This window comes from Felis catus, chromosome D2, assembly GCF_018350175.1.
Source record: "Felis catus isolate Fca126 chromosome D2, F.catus_Fca126_mat1.0, whole genome shotgun sequence".
In the NCBI taxonomy this organism is placed as follows: domain Eukaryota; kingdom Metazoa; phylum Chordata; class Mammalia; order Carnivora; family Felidae; genus Felis; species Felis catus.
The window spans coordinates 82,064,022-82,081,159 of record NC_058378.1 but is presented as its reverse complement, the minus strand read 5'-3'; the positions used below and the strand labels follow the sequence as shown (position 1 = coordinate 82,081,159).

Genomic DNA, 17,138 nt, shown 5'->3' with positions numbered 1-17,138 from the left:
ATTATGATGTCATAGAGAGTAGCTTCCCTGCCCTGCCAATCCGCTGGGCTCTGCCTGTTCAACTCCCACTCCTCTCCCCTGGGAACTAATCTTTTCATTGCCTCTGTAGTTTTTAAGTCTTTGATTTTCCAACTATAGGCATGCATTAAGTTGATTAAGAAAAATGCAGTGGCTTTCACCTAAAACACGGACATCTGACTTCTTTCGAAATACCAGCTCAGGGCTGTCACCGTGCCTGGGAGCTTTGGATGAAGCTCCATAGCTGGGCATCCTTTTGGATAAGAGTTGTCCTTCTGAGTTTGCTATTGCCCCAAACAGGTCAGCTTTCTTCATTTATTTTACTTCTGTGCCTTGTAGGCCTTGAGTATGTGCCTTGTAGTCGAGTGAATCTCCTCTATACCCTGCTCAGCTGTCAACCTGCCCAGGAGTAAGTGTGTGGAAGGTTCATGAGGGACAGGTTCTTAGGTGCCACTGCTGAGGCTGACACCAGTAGTTCCCCCCCACACAGGGGTCCCATTCCGTATCCCAGAACAGCTTGCTAAATCACGATGTTTCCAGAAAGCCCCAGTAGCGGATTACATAAGTGGGATTAATGCTGATTTAGTGAAATCCCGCTTTGAGAGACTCATCTAGCAGGCAAATGCATTCAAGCCCAATACCCTTAATGGGGGTTGTCTCCACTGAGCAGATGGCAGGTGGCCCGTCCGTTCTGCTTTCAGGAGCTTCTCCTACAGCAAATCCACCAGGATGACAAGGACAAAATCGTCTAGTTGGAATGTTGTCAGTAGGAATTATGAAAAGTGTGTTTCATGCCCCCAGGAGTCGACACTCTGGTTTTAGTGGAGTGCTACACAGATCTTTGATCTTCTGGTGTGTTGTTTAAAGGATGATTGTCATTCTCGCAAGAGGAACAAGAACTCATGGGGCCCTAGATCAAGGTGGTCCTGACATTCAAAGAGAGCAGTAGGGATTCCTTTTGGTTAAGACAGCGAGAAAGACAGAGTGCACAAAAAAGCAGCTGTAGCAGAAGCCAGTTCAGTGTGTGTGAATCTCCATCTTGAGAGGTAGCAGCTTAGGAGCGGGTAGGTTAATTTTTCCTCTTAAATCCTCTGTCAACAACACCAAGAAAGTTTCAGACTAGAGGCAACTTTGATGGGCTTTTCAAAACTGCACGCCCTTTTAGTAACTGTATTGCAACCAACCACTCCGCATGGACATCAGTTTCATTTAAAAACGTGTCAAGGACAGGAGCCACTGTGGGGAAGACATCTAAAGGTTAGTGACGGGAACCCACAGCCTTGGGCGTCCCAACAGTGAGTCACCGACAAAGCAAAGATTTGAGCGCAAGTGTCTCTGGGCCCCCAACAGAAATGTATTACATTAACGTGCTCGGGAAATACTAACAAATGACAAAACACAACCAAAGGATTTGTCAAACTCAATATACTTCAAGTACACTTTTCTACAATTATAAATTATATTGCTGATTTAATATTTGAGACAGTGGCTGATCACATCTGCTTGGGAAATTTTCCAACCTGAAATTTCCCCACTTTTGAGCCATGACCCCCCACCCTCCCCAGAGTTGTAGATGTGACGGGTGCCCAAATTCAGCTTCACCTTGGATGTGCTTTGGACCTGCTAATTGTCACTCTCCTTCATATGTTCTCAAGCCAGACCGGGAGGCAAACATTATGGTTTAGCCACACAGTGAGTGATTTACTAAAATTAGTTCACTTCTGTTCTGAAGTGCTGATAAGGAATTTGTACGGGGATGAAATAAATAGATGTGTATCATATTAATCTAATACGTCAAGTCCTGTGTAATGAAGTATGGGGCAAGGAAGATAATAGCAATGTTCAAAACCTGGAAAGAGCTGATGCTCTTGAGTTCTCTTCGTGTTGGGTTTGTTTTCTTTATAAATCGATCATAAGTATGAAACGTTTCTTTTGAAAAAAATACTTAAACATTTTTTTAAATGTTTTTATTTATTTTTGAGACAGAGCATGAGCAGGGGAGGGGCAGAGAGAGGGGGAGACACAGAATCTGAAACAGGCTCCAGGCTCTGAGCAGTCAGCACAGAGCCCGATGCGGGGCTCAAACTCACGGAGTGTGAGATCGTGACCTGAGCTGAAGTCAGACGCTCAACCGACTGAGCCACCCAGGTGCCCCCCAAAATACTTTTTTTTAATAGAGAGTGAGTGAGGGAGAGGGGCAGAGAGAGAGAGAGAGAGAGGGAGAGAATCTTAAGCAGGCTCCACGCTCAGCATGGAGCCTGATGCAGGGCCCCATCCCATGACCCTGGGATCATGACCTGAGCTGATATCAAGAGTCAGATGCTAAACTGACTGAGCCACCCGGAGGCCCCATGAAATGTTTCTAAGGCACTGATCATGCAGGGTGGGTGAAGAGAACCCCTAACTAGAAAATGCCTCCCTCCGTTACTCAGTATTTTCCCAAGTATTTTCTGTGGGCCATCCATATCAGCATTACATACAGAACTCGTTAAGTAAGTAGATTCTGGTGGCCACCTCCTGCCCCCAGGCCAAATGAAAGAGGGTTTCTGGGGGAGAACCGGGGAGTGGGCATCTTGTAGCAAACCTCCCAGATGATTCTCAAGTACGTTAAAGTTTAGGAATCTGGATATTTCCAAAGGCCCCACATGTGTGTGGTGCTATAGATTGTGGGAATGAGACAAGAGATAATAGCAAGTTTGGAGTATTCAGCATCCAGTCTGATGGACAGAGTCACAGGGTCAGCGTGTCATCAAAGGCTAAATGATTCAAACCCTGAGGACATTTAAATGGTGAAAAACACGTATTTGTTTCTAGTGAATGCCTCATGTTTCAGCTTCACCTCGAATGACATCGAACGGGTTGTTTAATCTACTTCAAACCCAATTTTGTTTTTCTCATTAAAGAAAGCAGTGGCGGAAAGGGGTGAATTTTAATCCTCACCTGCATTTAGTATGAAGGCCAAGGACAAGAGGGTCACTATAAAAGATGAACATTTTGCTAAGGTGTAGATAATTTGAATGCAAATGCATGGCAACCTTTTGAGAAGAGAAACTCAGGTAGAAGCTGGGACTTCAGTGGGAAAATGGATAAAATCTGAAGATATCCACAACAATGAATAAAAATGTCAGAATGATGGGAACAACTCAAAATTCTACCCCCACCCCCATCCCCGTTCCCTACCAACCCTTAATTCTTCCCTGAAACACTGGCATTTTGGAGGATAAATTTTGGAAGCAGGAAGGGTAGTACAAAATGGAAGGAAGAAAGTGTGGGAGGAGTTAAGGCGGAGAAAAAGAGGCAGGTATCCGCAGGGCACAAAGCTCATTCCTCCAGAAAAGTGAGTGGGAGTTATGTGGTGGAAAAAAACCAAAGTCCTCCCATCCTCAGGCCATCGTCCTTCTGGCCCTGAGTACTGATGAGATGATACTGTCCCAAACGTCTTCACTCGGCTTTATTGCCTGCTTTGTCTACGTTGGGCTGCTCTGCTTTAAGACAAAATTGGATGCATGGAAACCCTTTGCTCAGGATGAAAGAAAACCCACTTCCTTAGAATCCGAGTTCTTAGACCAGCTTCAGCTTAACCCAGGGAGACTTTGTTCATGAGTAGACGTCTGTGCTTTGGCTGGATAGGTTCTTGCTTTTCCATTTTATTTATGTATTCTTTCCCACCAAAGAATATAAAATACTTAAAAATTGACCAGGCATGTGGTAAATGTGAGCTTCGTATCAGGGATGTTCCTACAATGGGTGGAGGCACTTACAAAATTTTGGGAGCAGTGGTAATAATGATTGGCTAAGGCCATTTAGGAAAATAAATATGATTTGCATGTTGGATTTTTTTTTAATAAGCAGGTTGTTTAGCAGGAATTTCAGGAAAATGTGTGTAATTAGTAGTTACAACAAGCTTAAGACAATTATTTTTAATAATACATTTATACAACTAAAACTCTTTTACTTAACACATGAATACAAGTAATAATTGCTCTTGCTGGAATATGTCATAATGATTTTGTAGAGGACATTATTAACCTCCGTGACAGCATGGGAAGTGATTATCATTCTAACCATTTTTGCAGATGAGAGAATGAGTAATAGGGATCGAATGACTTGCTAGTTTCAGAAGCAAGCTGGTTATACCAATCTTGAGACTGTTTCTATCCTACCCATCACATGTCTAGGAAGAAAATCATTAAAAACCAGTACAGGGAAGTTCTTTATTTTGATCAAGTTACTATGGCTAAAAACAATTGTCTTGGGGAAACTTGAAAATGCAGTAATGCATGTGGTTGTTTATTGTGTATCATTGATTTTATCTTGCTATCTCCTGCCTAGTATTGAGAAAAATCTAGGTCAGAAGAAAGACCTGCATCTTTCTGAATATTAATCCCCTGAGATCCTTACCTAATTGAGGGAGAACACATAATGAAGTGTGCCTGATCTTTTTTCTTTCTTTTCCATAATGAGTTCTCATGATTCCTTAAAATAGAAGAGAAATGTCTCTTAGATTGAATGTGTAGATAATGGTGTGTGTAATAGGGTATCATCAGGGACCCAGGACAAGTTTGATTTCCCGAGAAGAAAGACATCACTGTCCAGATCTAATTCCGTCCATTTCTCATGCTCCATTACTGGGCTGAGAAGATAGGCATTTCCAGGTCAATAGTCTTGTACCCTAAATTGGGATTCAATATGGCGGTCACTTTGTCAATGCTAAGTGTAAGCAGTGAGTCCTGGTGAGTAAGGGCTTCAAACACATAGAGTCCAACTCTGAGCTCTGGCTGCCTTCCCAGGTATGTGGCTTGGACCCTCTTTACAAATGTGGTGCTTCACGAGGGGGCTCCTTGTTTTCCTTTCCAAGCTCAGGTCTCTTCCAGGGCTCTATGTTTCCGCTCATGATGCTGACAACCTTAGGGTCTGGTTGCACCATCCACTGTTCATCTCCTTGTCCCCAGGCACTGGTGTGGTGAACGGGCATGAAGTCAGCGCACAGACATGTCTGCTGAAACATGACCACATCCCTGTTTCTCTGTCCCCAAAGCCTCCTGTGCCTGCCCACATACTGCTGATGCTGCTGATATCTTTAGATATCACACCGTTCTGCCCTCTCCATGCCTTTCTTGGGTTCAAGCTTGTGTTAGCTCTCGCTTGAACGTAACCATTGCATAGCATCTTTGAGCACCTACTGTTTCGTTTCTAGACACTGACGATGTCCGGGCACAGTACAGATGAAGTTCGAATCGTAGCAGCATTAGGACAGGTGGCGATGTTTTCCTGAAACTGATTCGTTGATGTTAGGTTGCCCCATCAAAAGTGCATTTTTTATATTTTTCTATCTGTTTGTTGTCTAATTGCTCTAACGTTTTTTTTTTTTTCCTTTGAGCCAAATGGGTCTCTTCCCACCCCCGTCCGTGGAGACCTGGATAGCATGTGTGAGGGCTGCTGGAAATGGTCCCGCAGACAGAGGAGCATCAGATTGTGATTTATGTAACCAGCCCCATTCTCGTCACATAGCTGTGAGCGACCTGTGAGGCCCCGCCTGGTCTCCCTGCTTCCCCATTTTTGCTTTCTCACCTGTTATTCACACTGCTACCAGATTACCCTTCCTGGAGCCCAGCTCTGATTACATCACTGTCCTGCTTTGCTCAAAAGCCATTAGCGGTCCCACTTCTAACCCAATCACGCCCTCATGCCTTGCTGGATCTTTATGGTGCTACCCACTCTGGTCCCAACTGATCTTTCCGTGGAATGGGGCAGCATCTGTGAAAGTGTCCCGCACGGTGCCCGTTCACGTTTCAAAATCACATATTCCCTTCCGTGGATCCCTGGTTCCAGTTCCTCTAAACTTAATTTCTGTTCCCAGAAAACCTCAGGGATGTGTCCTCCAGGGTCTCAGCGGCTGGTGTTACTTCTCTGCACACGGTGCAGCCTTGGCTGTTGGGGTCTCCCAGTGCTGCCTCCTAGTCTACATTCTGAAACTCCTCTGAGGGATGTCACGGCTTTCTCACATTTCAGTAGTTACCCGGGCCTCAGGATGAGGTGCAATTTTGTTCTTCCTCTTGGAGCCCCCACCCCCGGCGCCTTGCTCGACCTCGCACTCAGCTCAGAGTATTAACAGCAGTGCCCAGGGTGCATGGGACACTTCCAGGTGCCTGGCCGGGTGCTCAGTGCTTCGGTACATCGTATTAGTCTTCAAAGAGTGTGTGAAGAAGGTGTTTTTTAGAAATCCCTGTTTTGCTGTGAGTGGAGGAGAGGCTTGCCCAAGGTCAAACAGCTGGTGAGGAGCAGAGTTGGGATTGAACCTGGGTGGGGAGATTTTATCCACCAGGCTGTGCTGTCAGCTGTTGGTTGTAGACTTCGTGAGTGAGTGAATGAATGAATGAATGAATGAATCGTGCAAAGGGTACCTGACTGGGAAGTGGCGAGTGTTTTGTTCAAATCACCACTCATCCTAGGAAACAGCGGAAGATATGCCTTCTAACAGAAGGAGCGGCTCCCTGGTGCACTCTGTTTTTGTGACGGTAATGCTGTGGTGGGTGATGCTCTGCCGAAGGGACAGAAGTCCCGGGGCTGGGTTCTCAGATGCCAACAGCTCATGTTACAAATGTACATCCTTGCCCACTTGTGTAGATCACTGAGTATTCCAACCCAAATATTCTGTGGAATGAGAAGCTATTCAGAAATTATTTCTTTTCCTCTTGGATCGAGCATCTTCATGCTGAACGAATCAATAGCCTGAAAATGAATTTTTAAAAAGACATTTAAAAAAGTCAGTGTTCTTTCAAGAGGGGAAAGTGTCCTGTATCTCACCTGCAGATAAATAAATACAATCTGTGGTTCTCTGTGTTTCATCCTTCCAGCCTACAAGCTATCAAACACTTAAATATTTAAAGCCTCAAATTAACTTCAAGATAACACTAAAATGCACCAATGTCCTTTACCCTGATAAGAAGAGCAATGAATGATTTTAAATTAATGCCAAGTGTACATGCTCTGAATATATTAAGGAAGCCCTGTAATTTGTATGCCTGGCTCAGTCTACGATCTCTCTCCTGCTTTCTGCAGTTGAGGAGGATTGGTTGGTGCTCATTTAACAACACCAGTGACAAATGGCCCTGTGACTTTCAAAGGCAGGCAGTGGGAGGAAGTGGGCTGCAGCTCTCGGCTCTGCTTCCTTTGAAGTCCCTTGTTGCGTTAATCCCCAGCCTTGGGCTCCCTGCCCTGTGGTTTGCAGTGTGGACCCTCACTCAGTCTGAGTTGATTCTCACCAGCATCCTCGGAGGTGGGCAGGGGATGGCTTACTAAGTACCCTTTAACAAGTCAGCAAACTGAGGCACGGGAAGTTTGAGCGGCTTGCCAGAGTTCAGTGCTGTTTTGTTACTTCTGTCCTTTGGGATTTTGGGAGGTCAAGTTGCCATGGTCTTTCAGAATTAAGATATGCACCACCTGTGACCATGAGGTTGCTTCTTGGGTCTTATCCCATATCTACCGACGGGGGAAGGTCTCACAGGCATATTGTGAAGAGGAAAAGAAAAGGCACCTTGTAGGCAAACAATACAGTGTTTATGTAAGAAAGAATTCTGTGTATTTCCATATGTAGAGATTGAGGTTTCCAAGTGCCAAGTAGAGAGATACCTAGCAGTTGTTAGCCGTGCTTATGTCGGGGGGGGGGGGGGAGTGGGGCAAGGAGACTTCCAGGGGGAATTTCCCTCTATAATATTATCGTTTCCCCTGCTTCCAGATGTAGTGGATGGCTGTGGTTTTCGTGCCAGTAGCCTCATTGTGGGAATTCTCGGTTTTTTGATGGAGTGAATGTTGCAGTCTAAGATACAGAAAGTTTAGAATGTCTGCTTTTTGCTACTCTGCCATCCACTCATGCTTCAGAAATGGCCCTAAAGGAAGCAAGCACATGCTTGGGTTTGGATAGCCTCAAAGGAGCGGGGGAGCTACTCGATGCCTGATATTTAACGCAGAAGTCAGCAAACATCTCAGGTGTCCCTGTTCGTAGTTGTGCGAAACCTTGTGCTTTTTTTTTTTCTTGTGCTCATTATGATGGGAATTAACTAGATTTCCCAGTGTGTATTTATTTCCTAAGTGCCTGTTTTACCCTCAGGCTTGTGAGCTTCTTAGGTAAGGACTGTGATTGAATGAATGAATGAATGAATGAATGAATGAATGAATGAATGAATGAATCAGACCTTGTCATTTGTTCGGCCATTTGATACTAGTTTCCTAGGCTGCCACGACCAATTGCCACAATCAGCATGGGTTAAGACAACAGAAATTTATTCTCTCACATTTCTAGGGTCAGAAGTCTGAAATCAAGGTGACAGGAGGGCCATGCAGTCTCCAAATGCTCAAAGGAAGGATCTTTCTTTTCTCCTCCCAGCTTCTGGTGGTTGCTGGAGACCCTTGGGTTTCGTTGGCTTGTAGATACATCATTCCAATCTCTACCTCCCTCCTTCCGTGGCGGCCTTCTGTGTGTTTGTGTCTGTGACTCTTCTCTTCTTGTAAGGACATCAGTCCTATCGGATTAAGGGTCCAACTTACTCCAGTATGATCCTACCTTAACTAATTGTATCTGCAACAGCCCTATTTCCAAAGAAGCTCGCATTCTGAGGTTCCAGGAAGGACATGAATGGGGGGGGAAGGGGGATCCTGTTCAACCCAGTGCAGGAGCTGTAAAGACAAACAAGAAAAGTAGATAGTTCAGTGGATATTGGGGCCAAGTATTTCACTGTTGGAAAAGTGGACTAGAACTAGAGGCTAAAGCAAAAAGCAAGGATGGAAGGACATGGGCAAGGAGAGGGCAGATGACATTTCTTTGAGAAACATTTTGTGAATCTTTTATTTTACTGTATTTATTTTATTTTATTTTATTTTTGAGAGAGGGCGTGTGTGTGCCAGTGGGGTGAGGGACAGAGGGAGGGAGGGAGCGAGGGAGGGAGGGAGAGAGAGAGAGAGAGAGAGAGAGAGAGAGAGAATCTTAAGCAGGCTCCACGCTCAGTGTGGAGCCCGGTGTGGGACTTGATCCCACCACCCTGGGATCATGACCTGAGCCAAAATCAAGAGTCAGATGCTCAACCAACTGAGCCACCCAGGTGTTCCATGAATGATTTTTTTAAAATGCCTGTGGCATTGAGGGAGCCCTGACTTCTGTCCCAAGCACCTTACCCCTGCTGGCACCTTACCCCTGCTGGGTGCACGTGGGTGACCCCTTCCTGCTGCTGAGACTTTGAATTGAAGGGTGGTTGGGTGACATCATTTTTAACTGCCCCGATGGCTTGTGAGAAGCATGTGGAAAGACTTTTCATAAAGAGAAAGTTTCCCCCTTTCTCTCTGGAAGAGGCCTCGCCTGCATTCCGCAGAAGGAAGAGGCCCTTGACTTCGTAGGTGAAGAATAAGCCTGAAGAGGTTCCCCAGGTGTGCACCAGCTCGCCAGGTTCTGAAAATCTCCCTGTGAGTTCATTGGACCGTATTCTCTTACCTGTAGAGCTCATCTAGGACACCAATTATTCTTTAAAAAAGTTTTTAAGCACTTATTTATTTTTGAGAGACAGAGAGACGGACAGAGTGTGAGCGAGGGAGGGGCAGAGAGCGAGGGAGACACAGAATCCGAAGCAGGCTCCAGGCTCCGAGCTGTCAGCAAAGAGCGGGACGCGGGGCTCGAACTCACAAACCGCGAGATCGTGACCTGAGCTGAAGTTGGATGCTTAACCGACTGAGCCCCCCAGCTTTGTGCCCCTGAACACCAGTCGTTTCTTAGTAGATGTCCCTCAGAAGAATAACAGGCACCTGGCTGAGTTGTCACAACTGTGGAAATCGTAAGCACTTGGTAGAGAGTCAGAGGAGTGGCGGGTAAGCGCTTCCTCCTTCCATTCAGCAAGCCTGGCATGTGCTTGGTGTAGGCGTCCCGGGGAAGCCCATGGCTCCTGCTTTCTAGGGACCTCTAGAAAGGTAAAAGGGACACGGTCCTTGTAAACAGGGACCTCGAAGCCCCATGACCTGGAAACTTCTAAAACATCTGCCACAAGTTCTTGCGTGTCTACGAGGGTATGTGGACGTGGTCACTAACGCTCACCGAGTGCCATCGTCTGCTGAGGATTCATCTGGATGACCCTGATGAGGGCTTGATGTCTTTCAACTTTTGTGTTCTCTCCAGCATCTTTGTAGTTTAGCTGACTGTGCTAAAAAGAGTCACCTAAAATTCAGCCACTTGGCTTTTGTTCTCATCGCTCACACTACCACTACCAGTGCTGAGTTGAATGGGCAGGTCCACTTCGGGACCCTCCGGAAGCACTCTGTTTCCCTGGTGGGAATTCTGCCTCACTTTCTGGGGACGCTTAGAACCCCGGCGTCTCAAAGGCAGAGCTGCAGTCCCGTCTGGGTGCGTCTCAACCCAGAAGGCTCATGAGCTGCAGCGTGGGTGAGTAGGTCCCGTTCCCCAGAGAGTCCGATTTAACTCATCCCAGAAATGGCCCAGGCATCAGTGCGTTCTAAAAGTTCTCCAGGCGACTCTAACGTGGAACCAGGAGGGAGCACTCTGAGCTGAGACAGTTAACGCCTCGCTCAGGCGCACCTGGGCTGCAGCCAAGCTCATGGGCAACCAGGGCGGGCTAGTGTGACGGATGCCAATAGGTGATGGCCTCCAGGTGTGGCCACGGAGCCCGTCTTCCTGCCGCCGGTGGATTCAGGTGACAAAGATGCCCTGCTGTGGACAGCAAAATGGGTCAGCCAAGCAGCTGGGGAGTGAGGTCAGCGGCCCCAGTGGGCCAGGGCAGGGCTGGGAGTATGGGTGCAGGACTCTAGAGCCCAGCAGCCCTGTCCTAGGCTGCCCAAGAGCCTGTCATAAGCTCCCTGTTTGGTTGTAATAAAAGTAGGGGCGCCTGGGTCGCTCCGTCGGTGAAGCCACAGTCAAGTCCGACTTGATTTCGGCTCAGGTCACGAGCCGAAACCCCGTGTCAGGATCCATGCTGGGCGTGCAGTCTGCTTGGGATTCACTCTCTCCCCCCCACCCCTCCTCCTCCCTCTCTCCCCCTCCTCTTCCCCTTGTGCCCCTCCCCTGCTCGCACATGTGTGTATGCACACACTCTCTCAAAAAATAAAGCGTGAATGATAGTGATGATGAACAACGGTAATAGCACGTTCATTGCTTATATGGCAGCCGCTGTGCTAAGTGCTTTTTGTGCATCTTATTTAAATATCGGAAGATGGTATTATTCGTCTTCCTTTTGCTCAGATCAAATGCTTGGTGGAGTCATTCGGTTGTTTTAATTTTTTTTTTTTACATTTATTTATTTTTGAGAGACAGAGACAGAGAGAGAGGGAGACACAGAATCCGAAGCAGGCTCCAGGCTCCGAGCTGTCAGCGCAGAGCCCGACGCGGGGCTCGAACCCACGAACCGTGAGATCACGATCTGAGCCGAAGTCGGACAGGACACTTAATCGACTGAGCTGCCCAGGCGCCCCTCTTTTTTTTTTTAAAGATATAATTAACATGTAACATTGTGTAAGTTTAAGGTGTACAACCCGTCGATTTGATACACTTACATATTACAGTATGATTCCTCCCGTATCAGTAGCTAATACCTCTGTCACGTCACATCATTGTCACTTCTTTTTTGTGATGGGCACATTTGAGATCGGGTCTCTTAGCAACTTGGAAGTATATCGTAGTGTAGTGTTGACTCTAATCACTATGTTGTACATTAAATCTCAAGCTAATTCATCTTCTAGTTGCAAGTTGTATCCTTAGACAAATTCTCCCACCTCTCCCTCTTCCCAGCCCCTGGTGACCACTATTTCTACTGTTTTTGTGATTCCCCATATATGTGATAACATGCATCATTTGTCGTTCTTTGTCTGGCTTATTTTACTTGCATAATGCCCTCATGTTTCATCCATGTTTTGCAATCGCAGGATTTTGTTCTTTCTCGTGGCTGAATAATATTCCACAGTTCGTGTGCCCGTATGTGTGTCTCACTCTTCTTTATCTGTTCATCCATTGTCAGGTGCTTAGGTTGTTTCTGTATCTTGGCTATTGTGACGAATGCTGCAGGGAACATGGGAGTGCAGGTAGCTTTTCAATACCTTGTTTTCACTCCCTTTAAACATATAACTGAGAAGTGGAATTGTTGGATCATATGGCAGCTCTATTTTTTAATTTTCTGAGGGGCCTCTGTACGTTTCTCTGAAGTGGCTGAACCAGTTTACATTCCCATTAGGGCTCCGTTTCTCTCTACATCCTTGCCAATGCTTCTTATCTCTGGTCTTTTTTTTTTTTTTAATTTTTTAAATGTTTATTTTTGAGAGACAGGGATAGAGCATGAGCGGGGGAGGGACAGAGAGAGAGAGAGAGAGAGAGGGACACACAGAATCCAAAGCAGGCTCTAGGCTCCGAACTGTCAGTACAGAGCCCGACGCGGGGCTCGAACTCACAGACGGCGAGATCATGACCTGAGCCAAAGTCAGACGCTTAACCAATTGAGCCATCCAGGCGCCCTGTTTTTAGTGACTTTTAATTTTTTTTAACGTTTATTTTTGGGAGAGACAGAGCATGAGGCGGGGAGGGGCAGAGAGAGACGGAGACAGAATCCAAAGCAGGCTCCAGGCTCCGAGCCGTCAGCACAGAGCCCGACGTGGGGCTCGAACTCACGAGCTGTGAGATCATACCTGAGCCGAAGTCAGTTGTTCAACCCACTGAGCCACCCGGGTGCCCCATCTCTGGTCTTTTTGAGGAGAATTATTCTAACGGGTGGTTGTGATTTGCATTTCCCCTGATGGTTAGTGATCTGAGCACCTTTTCATAGACCTGTTGATCATTTGGAGTCTTTCTTGATTTTCCTTTTACCGCCGAATCCTGACCTGACCCATTAGCATTTCCTGTCAGCTTTAACTTCAGAATGCATTCCCCTTTGGGCTCTTTCTCATTCTCTCCCCCGTAAGGTTACTTTTATCTCTTGCCAAGACTTCTGCAATGGTCTGTAAGATCCTTTTCTTATTCCCGAACTCTTCCCCCCTCCCGTGTTCCCATCGAGTCATCGCACGGCAGCCAAAGCCATTTTTCAAAGCGCGCAGATCCATTGTGTCATTCCCTTGTTTAATCCTCGCCCACAGCCCTACCCTCACAGTCAGACATGTGCCACCAGGGATCTCTCCCTACTTCTCTGCTGGACACAAGATAAGCTCCCCTCCCCCAATGTAGAGCCTACCCTACAAAGCAGGGAGAAGGAGGAGCCTTCGTGGGCTGGGCTTACCCTGCGTGATCTGAAGTCAAGTTCCCGCCGCTGGTGAATGGAATTTTAGAAATTCAGTTCAAGTGTGAAAAAAAACAAACAAACCAGTCTTACCTTCACGCAGTGCCCGAGTTTGTCGCTTGAAAAGTTTGGTTCTGGGGATCATGTAATTCTTGTAACCCGGCTTTGATGATAACGTCTGGGTAAGGGCGTGGCTGTTACTTCTCTATCCTTGTATCTTACGTGGGACCTGGCGCACGTGGCCGCTTTTTCTCTTACGGAAATTCTCGTGTGTGTTTTCCTGCCTGACGTCCAAGGGAACGGAAGCTCCTTACAGACGGGAACCTGCTTTGCCCCTGCTTAGCTAGTCCCGTGGCACTCCTCAGCCTTCCCCAGCAAGCCTGGCCATTCTGCCTAGGACAGTCAAGCCAGAGCTTTGAACTAGAATTACACAGTTGGGCTCAGTGTTTGGCTCCAAAATTGCTTCCTTGGGAGCTGGAAGATCTTTGCTCTCTTCTCCAGGAGACCTGGCTTTGTTCGCCCCAAGAGTCACGCGTGGGACCTTCTCCTAGGCTGTGCCTGGGCACAGGAGAAGTGAAAGATAAACAGGTCTCTGCTGCAAAAGGGCTCTCTTTCTCTTCCTTCCTTCCTTCCTTCCTTCCTTCCTTCCTTCCTTCCTTCCTTCCTTCCATTTAATTTAATTTTTTTAATATGAAATTTAATGTCATATCAGTTTCCATACAACACCCGGTGCTCATCCCAAAAAGGGCTTACTTTCATGGGGAGCCAGAGAGATAGCTGGCAATAAGAAAGCTCAGGAAACGTGGTAACAGGATGTGTTACCTGTTACCTGTTACCGTGTTACCTGTTCATGGTCCTGAGGCAGCTCAGGGGAGGGAACCACCAGTTCCGCTAGGGGAAACCCAAGTAGGCTTCCTAGAGGAGAGGCCGTTTGGGCTGGCCCTTGGTAATTGAATGGAATTTTCCCAGCCGGATCCGGCGGCAGGTGGAGGTGGAGAATTGGAGGAAAGAACAGCGCGTGCAAGGGGACGGAGGTGCTTTGTTCCAGAAGCACGGGGCGGGCAGGGCAGCTGGAGCCCCTCCCACGAGCGTGGGGATCTGAGTTGCCTGATACTTGGGGGTGGATTTCTGGTTCTTGTTTTCAAGTGTTAGGTAAAGGTTCGTAACTTTCAGTTTCTCTAATTAAATAATTATGGCATGACGGCAGCTCTCATTATTTTGACTCCATTCACACCTCTGCAGATTCACAACAATCTCCTGTCTTATAAAGATAACGCTTCCAGGCTGAGCCCAGAGTGTGTCTGTCTGTGGGGAGGCAGAGGAGGTCAGGCGCTGCCTCAGGCAGGAGAGAGGGAAGTTCTCCGTGACCTTCAGAACCTGTTAACATTTTGAGGCCATCCCGTATGATGCCCGGGAACAGTGATGCATAATGCGTTGTCTCAGGGATCCCAACAGCAGCAGATTCTTGCAAAGCGGAGTAGTTTGGCTGCTTTTAACTAAGCAGATTGTGCCCAGAGCAGCAGGAAATCATGGGGGACCTGGAAAATTCCTGCCTGATCCCAGAAGCAAGGGCCTTCACTCCAGCACCCTGGGACTCTGGGGGTGGGGGGAGGGTGCACTCCCTTGACAAGTGCGTGGAGAGACAGGCCTGCCAGCAGGCACGGGGGTGGGCCAGCCTGGCGGGAGCTTGAGGGAGAGGAGGGGAGATGACCGCCGTGGGCCAGGCCCTGCCAGACGCTGAACGTTGGCCGGGTGAGGCAGCCGGCAGGTGGCACAGGGGAAGTTGGAATTTGGACTGGTTGTGGATGATTTCTGGAGGGGTGGGATCAAAGGGGAGGGTCTCTGCCATCTGCTCTGTGAGTCTGGGGTGGTGATAACAGGGAGGGACTGAGCACAGAGCAGAGGCCCTTAGGAAGAACACACGGGAAGTCCCAGGTGCCCGCTCGGTCCCAGACACTGTCCACTTCTGAGGCTGTCTTGTCTCTCGTCCCCCTTGCCCACTGGCCGTGGAGTTAGGCACAGGACTGAGATCAGGCTGTTTGGGTTTGTCCCCGCACCATCCGCTCTGAGAAAACTGTGTAACATCCCCGAGCCTCAGTTTCCTTCTCTCTAAAGCAGAGATGGTATCCTAGGAGAGTCAGCATCAACCAAGGTTTGAATGTCCTTGTAATTTGCTCCTTGGAGAGGACTCCACTACTCCTGTTTCTGCCTCTGTCCCCTCAGACAAGGACCCAGGCATGGGGACAGGAGGTGGGCGGGTGTCGATGGGGGCTACAGAGGTACTGGGAAGATGAGAATGTTCTCTGGGTTTCTGCACACCTTTCTTCTGGGCTCTTGCTGAAGACGGAGTCAGCGGGTCCCCCCCCCCTCGTTCTCTGCTTGGAGGTTGGCGGGGACAGGATGGCCAAACGTGGACGGGTATAATCCCTTCTAGAGGGCATTTACGCCCTGAGAGCTGTGCTCTGCCTGGCCTCTGTTCCCCAGACTCATTCCTCACCATTCCCCACCTCACCCTCTGCCCTTCCAACCCCCTCAAAGATGCCAAGACTCTTGTGCCCCTGGGCCTCTGCACCTGCTGGGAACTCCCCGCCCTCTATGCCCACAGGCCTCTCACACCTCCACCCTGTATCCCCAAGTCCAGGTCTGGCTAATGCCAACATGTCCTTTCCCAGTTGAGATATCACTGCCTCCAGGAAGTCTTCCATATTGGCACCCTCTCCTCATCCACATTCCAAAACCCCTTTTCTGTGGCCATAGTATCTGACCTTCCCCCTCTGATGCCTTTATCACGTAGGTCGTCATTGCTAGCTTCTCTTTTGTTGCTCTCCTTAAACCATAAACTCTGGCTGGTAGGGATCTGTTTTTTTTTTTTTTTTAACGTTTATTTATCATTGAGAGACAGAGAGAGACAGAGCATGAGCAGGAGAGGGGCTGAGAGATGGGGAGACACAGAATCCGAAGCAGGCTCCAGGCTTGGAGCTGTCAGCACAGAGCCCGACGCGGGGCTCAAACCCACGAACTGTGAGATTGTGACCTAAGCTGAAGTCGGATGCTTCACTGACTGAGCCACCCAGGTGCCCCAATTCTAACAATTTTTTAACATTTTATTTAGTTTTGAGGGGGGAGAGGGGCAGAGAGAGAGGGAGACACGGAATCCGAAGCAGGCTGCAGGCTCAGAGCTGTCAGCACAGAGCCTGACGCGGGGCTTGAACTCACAGACCCGGAGATCATGACCTGAGCTGAAGTCAGACGCTTAACCGATTGAGCCACCCAAGCATCCCTATGCGTTTGCGTATTCTAGACGTTTTGTATAAATGGAGTCATACACTGTGTGGCATTCCATGACTGGCCTCTTTCACTTAGCACTTTACCAGGGTTCACCCATGTTGTTGCTGCCTGCATTAGTATTTTATTTCTTTTTTATGGCCGAATAATATTCCATTGTAGGAATATGTTTTATTTATCTGTTCATCTGCTCGTGGGCATCTGGAGTGTTTCCACCTTTTGGCTCTGGTGATTAGTGCTTGTTCGTGTACAAGTTTGTGTTTGGGCACCTGTTTCAGTTCCTTGGGTATAGACGCTGGAGCAGAATTGCTGTGCCCGAGGGTGATTCTGTGTCTCGCTTTTGGAGGAATCCTCAGCTGTTGTCCGCAGCGGCCGCACTGTCTTACCATTCCTGTCAACAGTAGACAAGGGTTCTATCCTCAACATCCCCATCTGCCCTTACTATCCACATGCTCAAAAAAATTATAGCTAACCTAGGGGGTGTGATGGGCAGGTGCACAGTCGGACCCCCAGGTCTCGGGATACTGTCAGGCAGACACGAGGACCTCAGGAAGGATCTTCCCAAGGAACAAATCATCGTTC

The 17,138-nt window shown here is 47.9% G+C and overlaps 1 protein-coding gene across 2 annotated transcripts in view; it reads left to right on the top strand.

Annotated features, from left to right (window-relative positions):
* Window positions 1–22: 22 nt before the first annotated feature.
* CD2H10orf90 (chromosome D2 C10orf90 homolog) overlaps window positions 23–17,138 on the top strand; it is a 266,252-nt gene continuing 249,136 nt past the window's right edge. Inside the window, exons 1-2 of one of the 2 annotated variants that reach the window (XM_045040810.1) lie at window positions 23–318; window positions 1,184–1,275. In XM_045040810.1, coding sequence (XP_044896745.1) covers window positions 249–318; window positions 1,184–1,275 — 162 coding nt within the window. In that variant the 5' untranslated portion in view covers window positions 23–248. The remainder of the gene's footprint in view (window positions 319–1,183; window positions 1,276–17,138) is intronic. The other variant, XM_045040826.1, reaches the window with a different exon arrangement.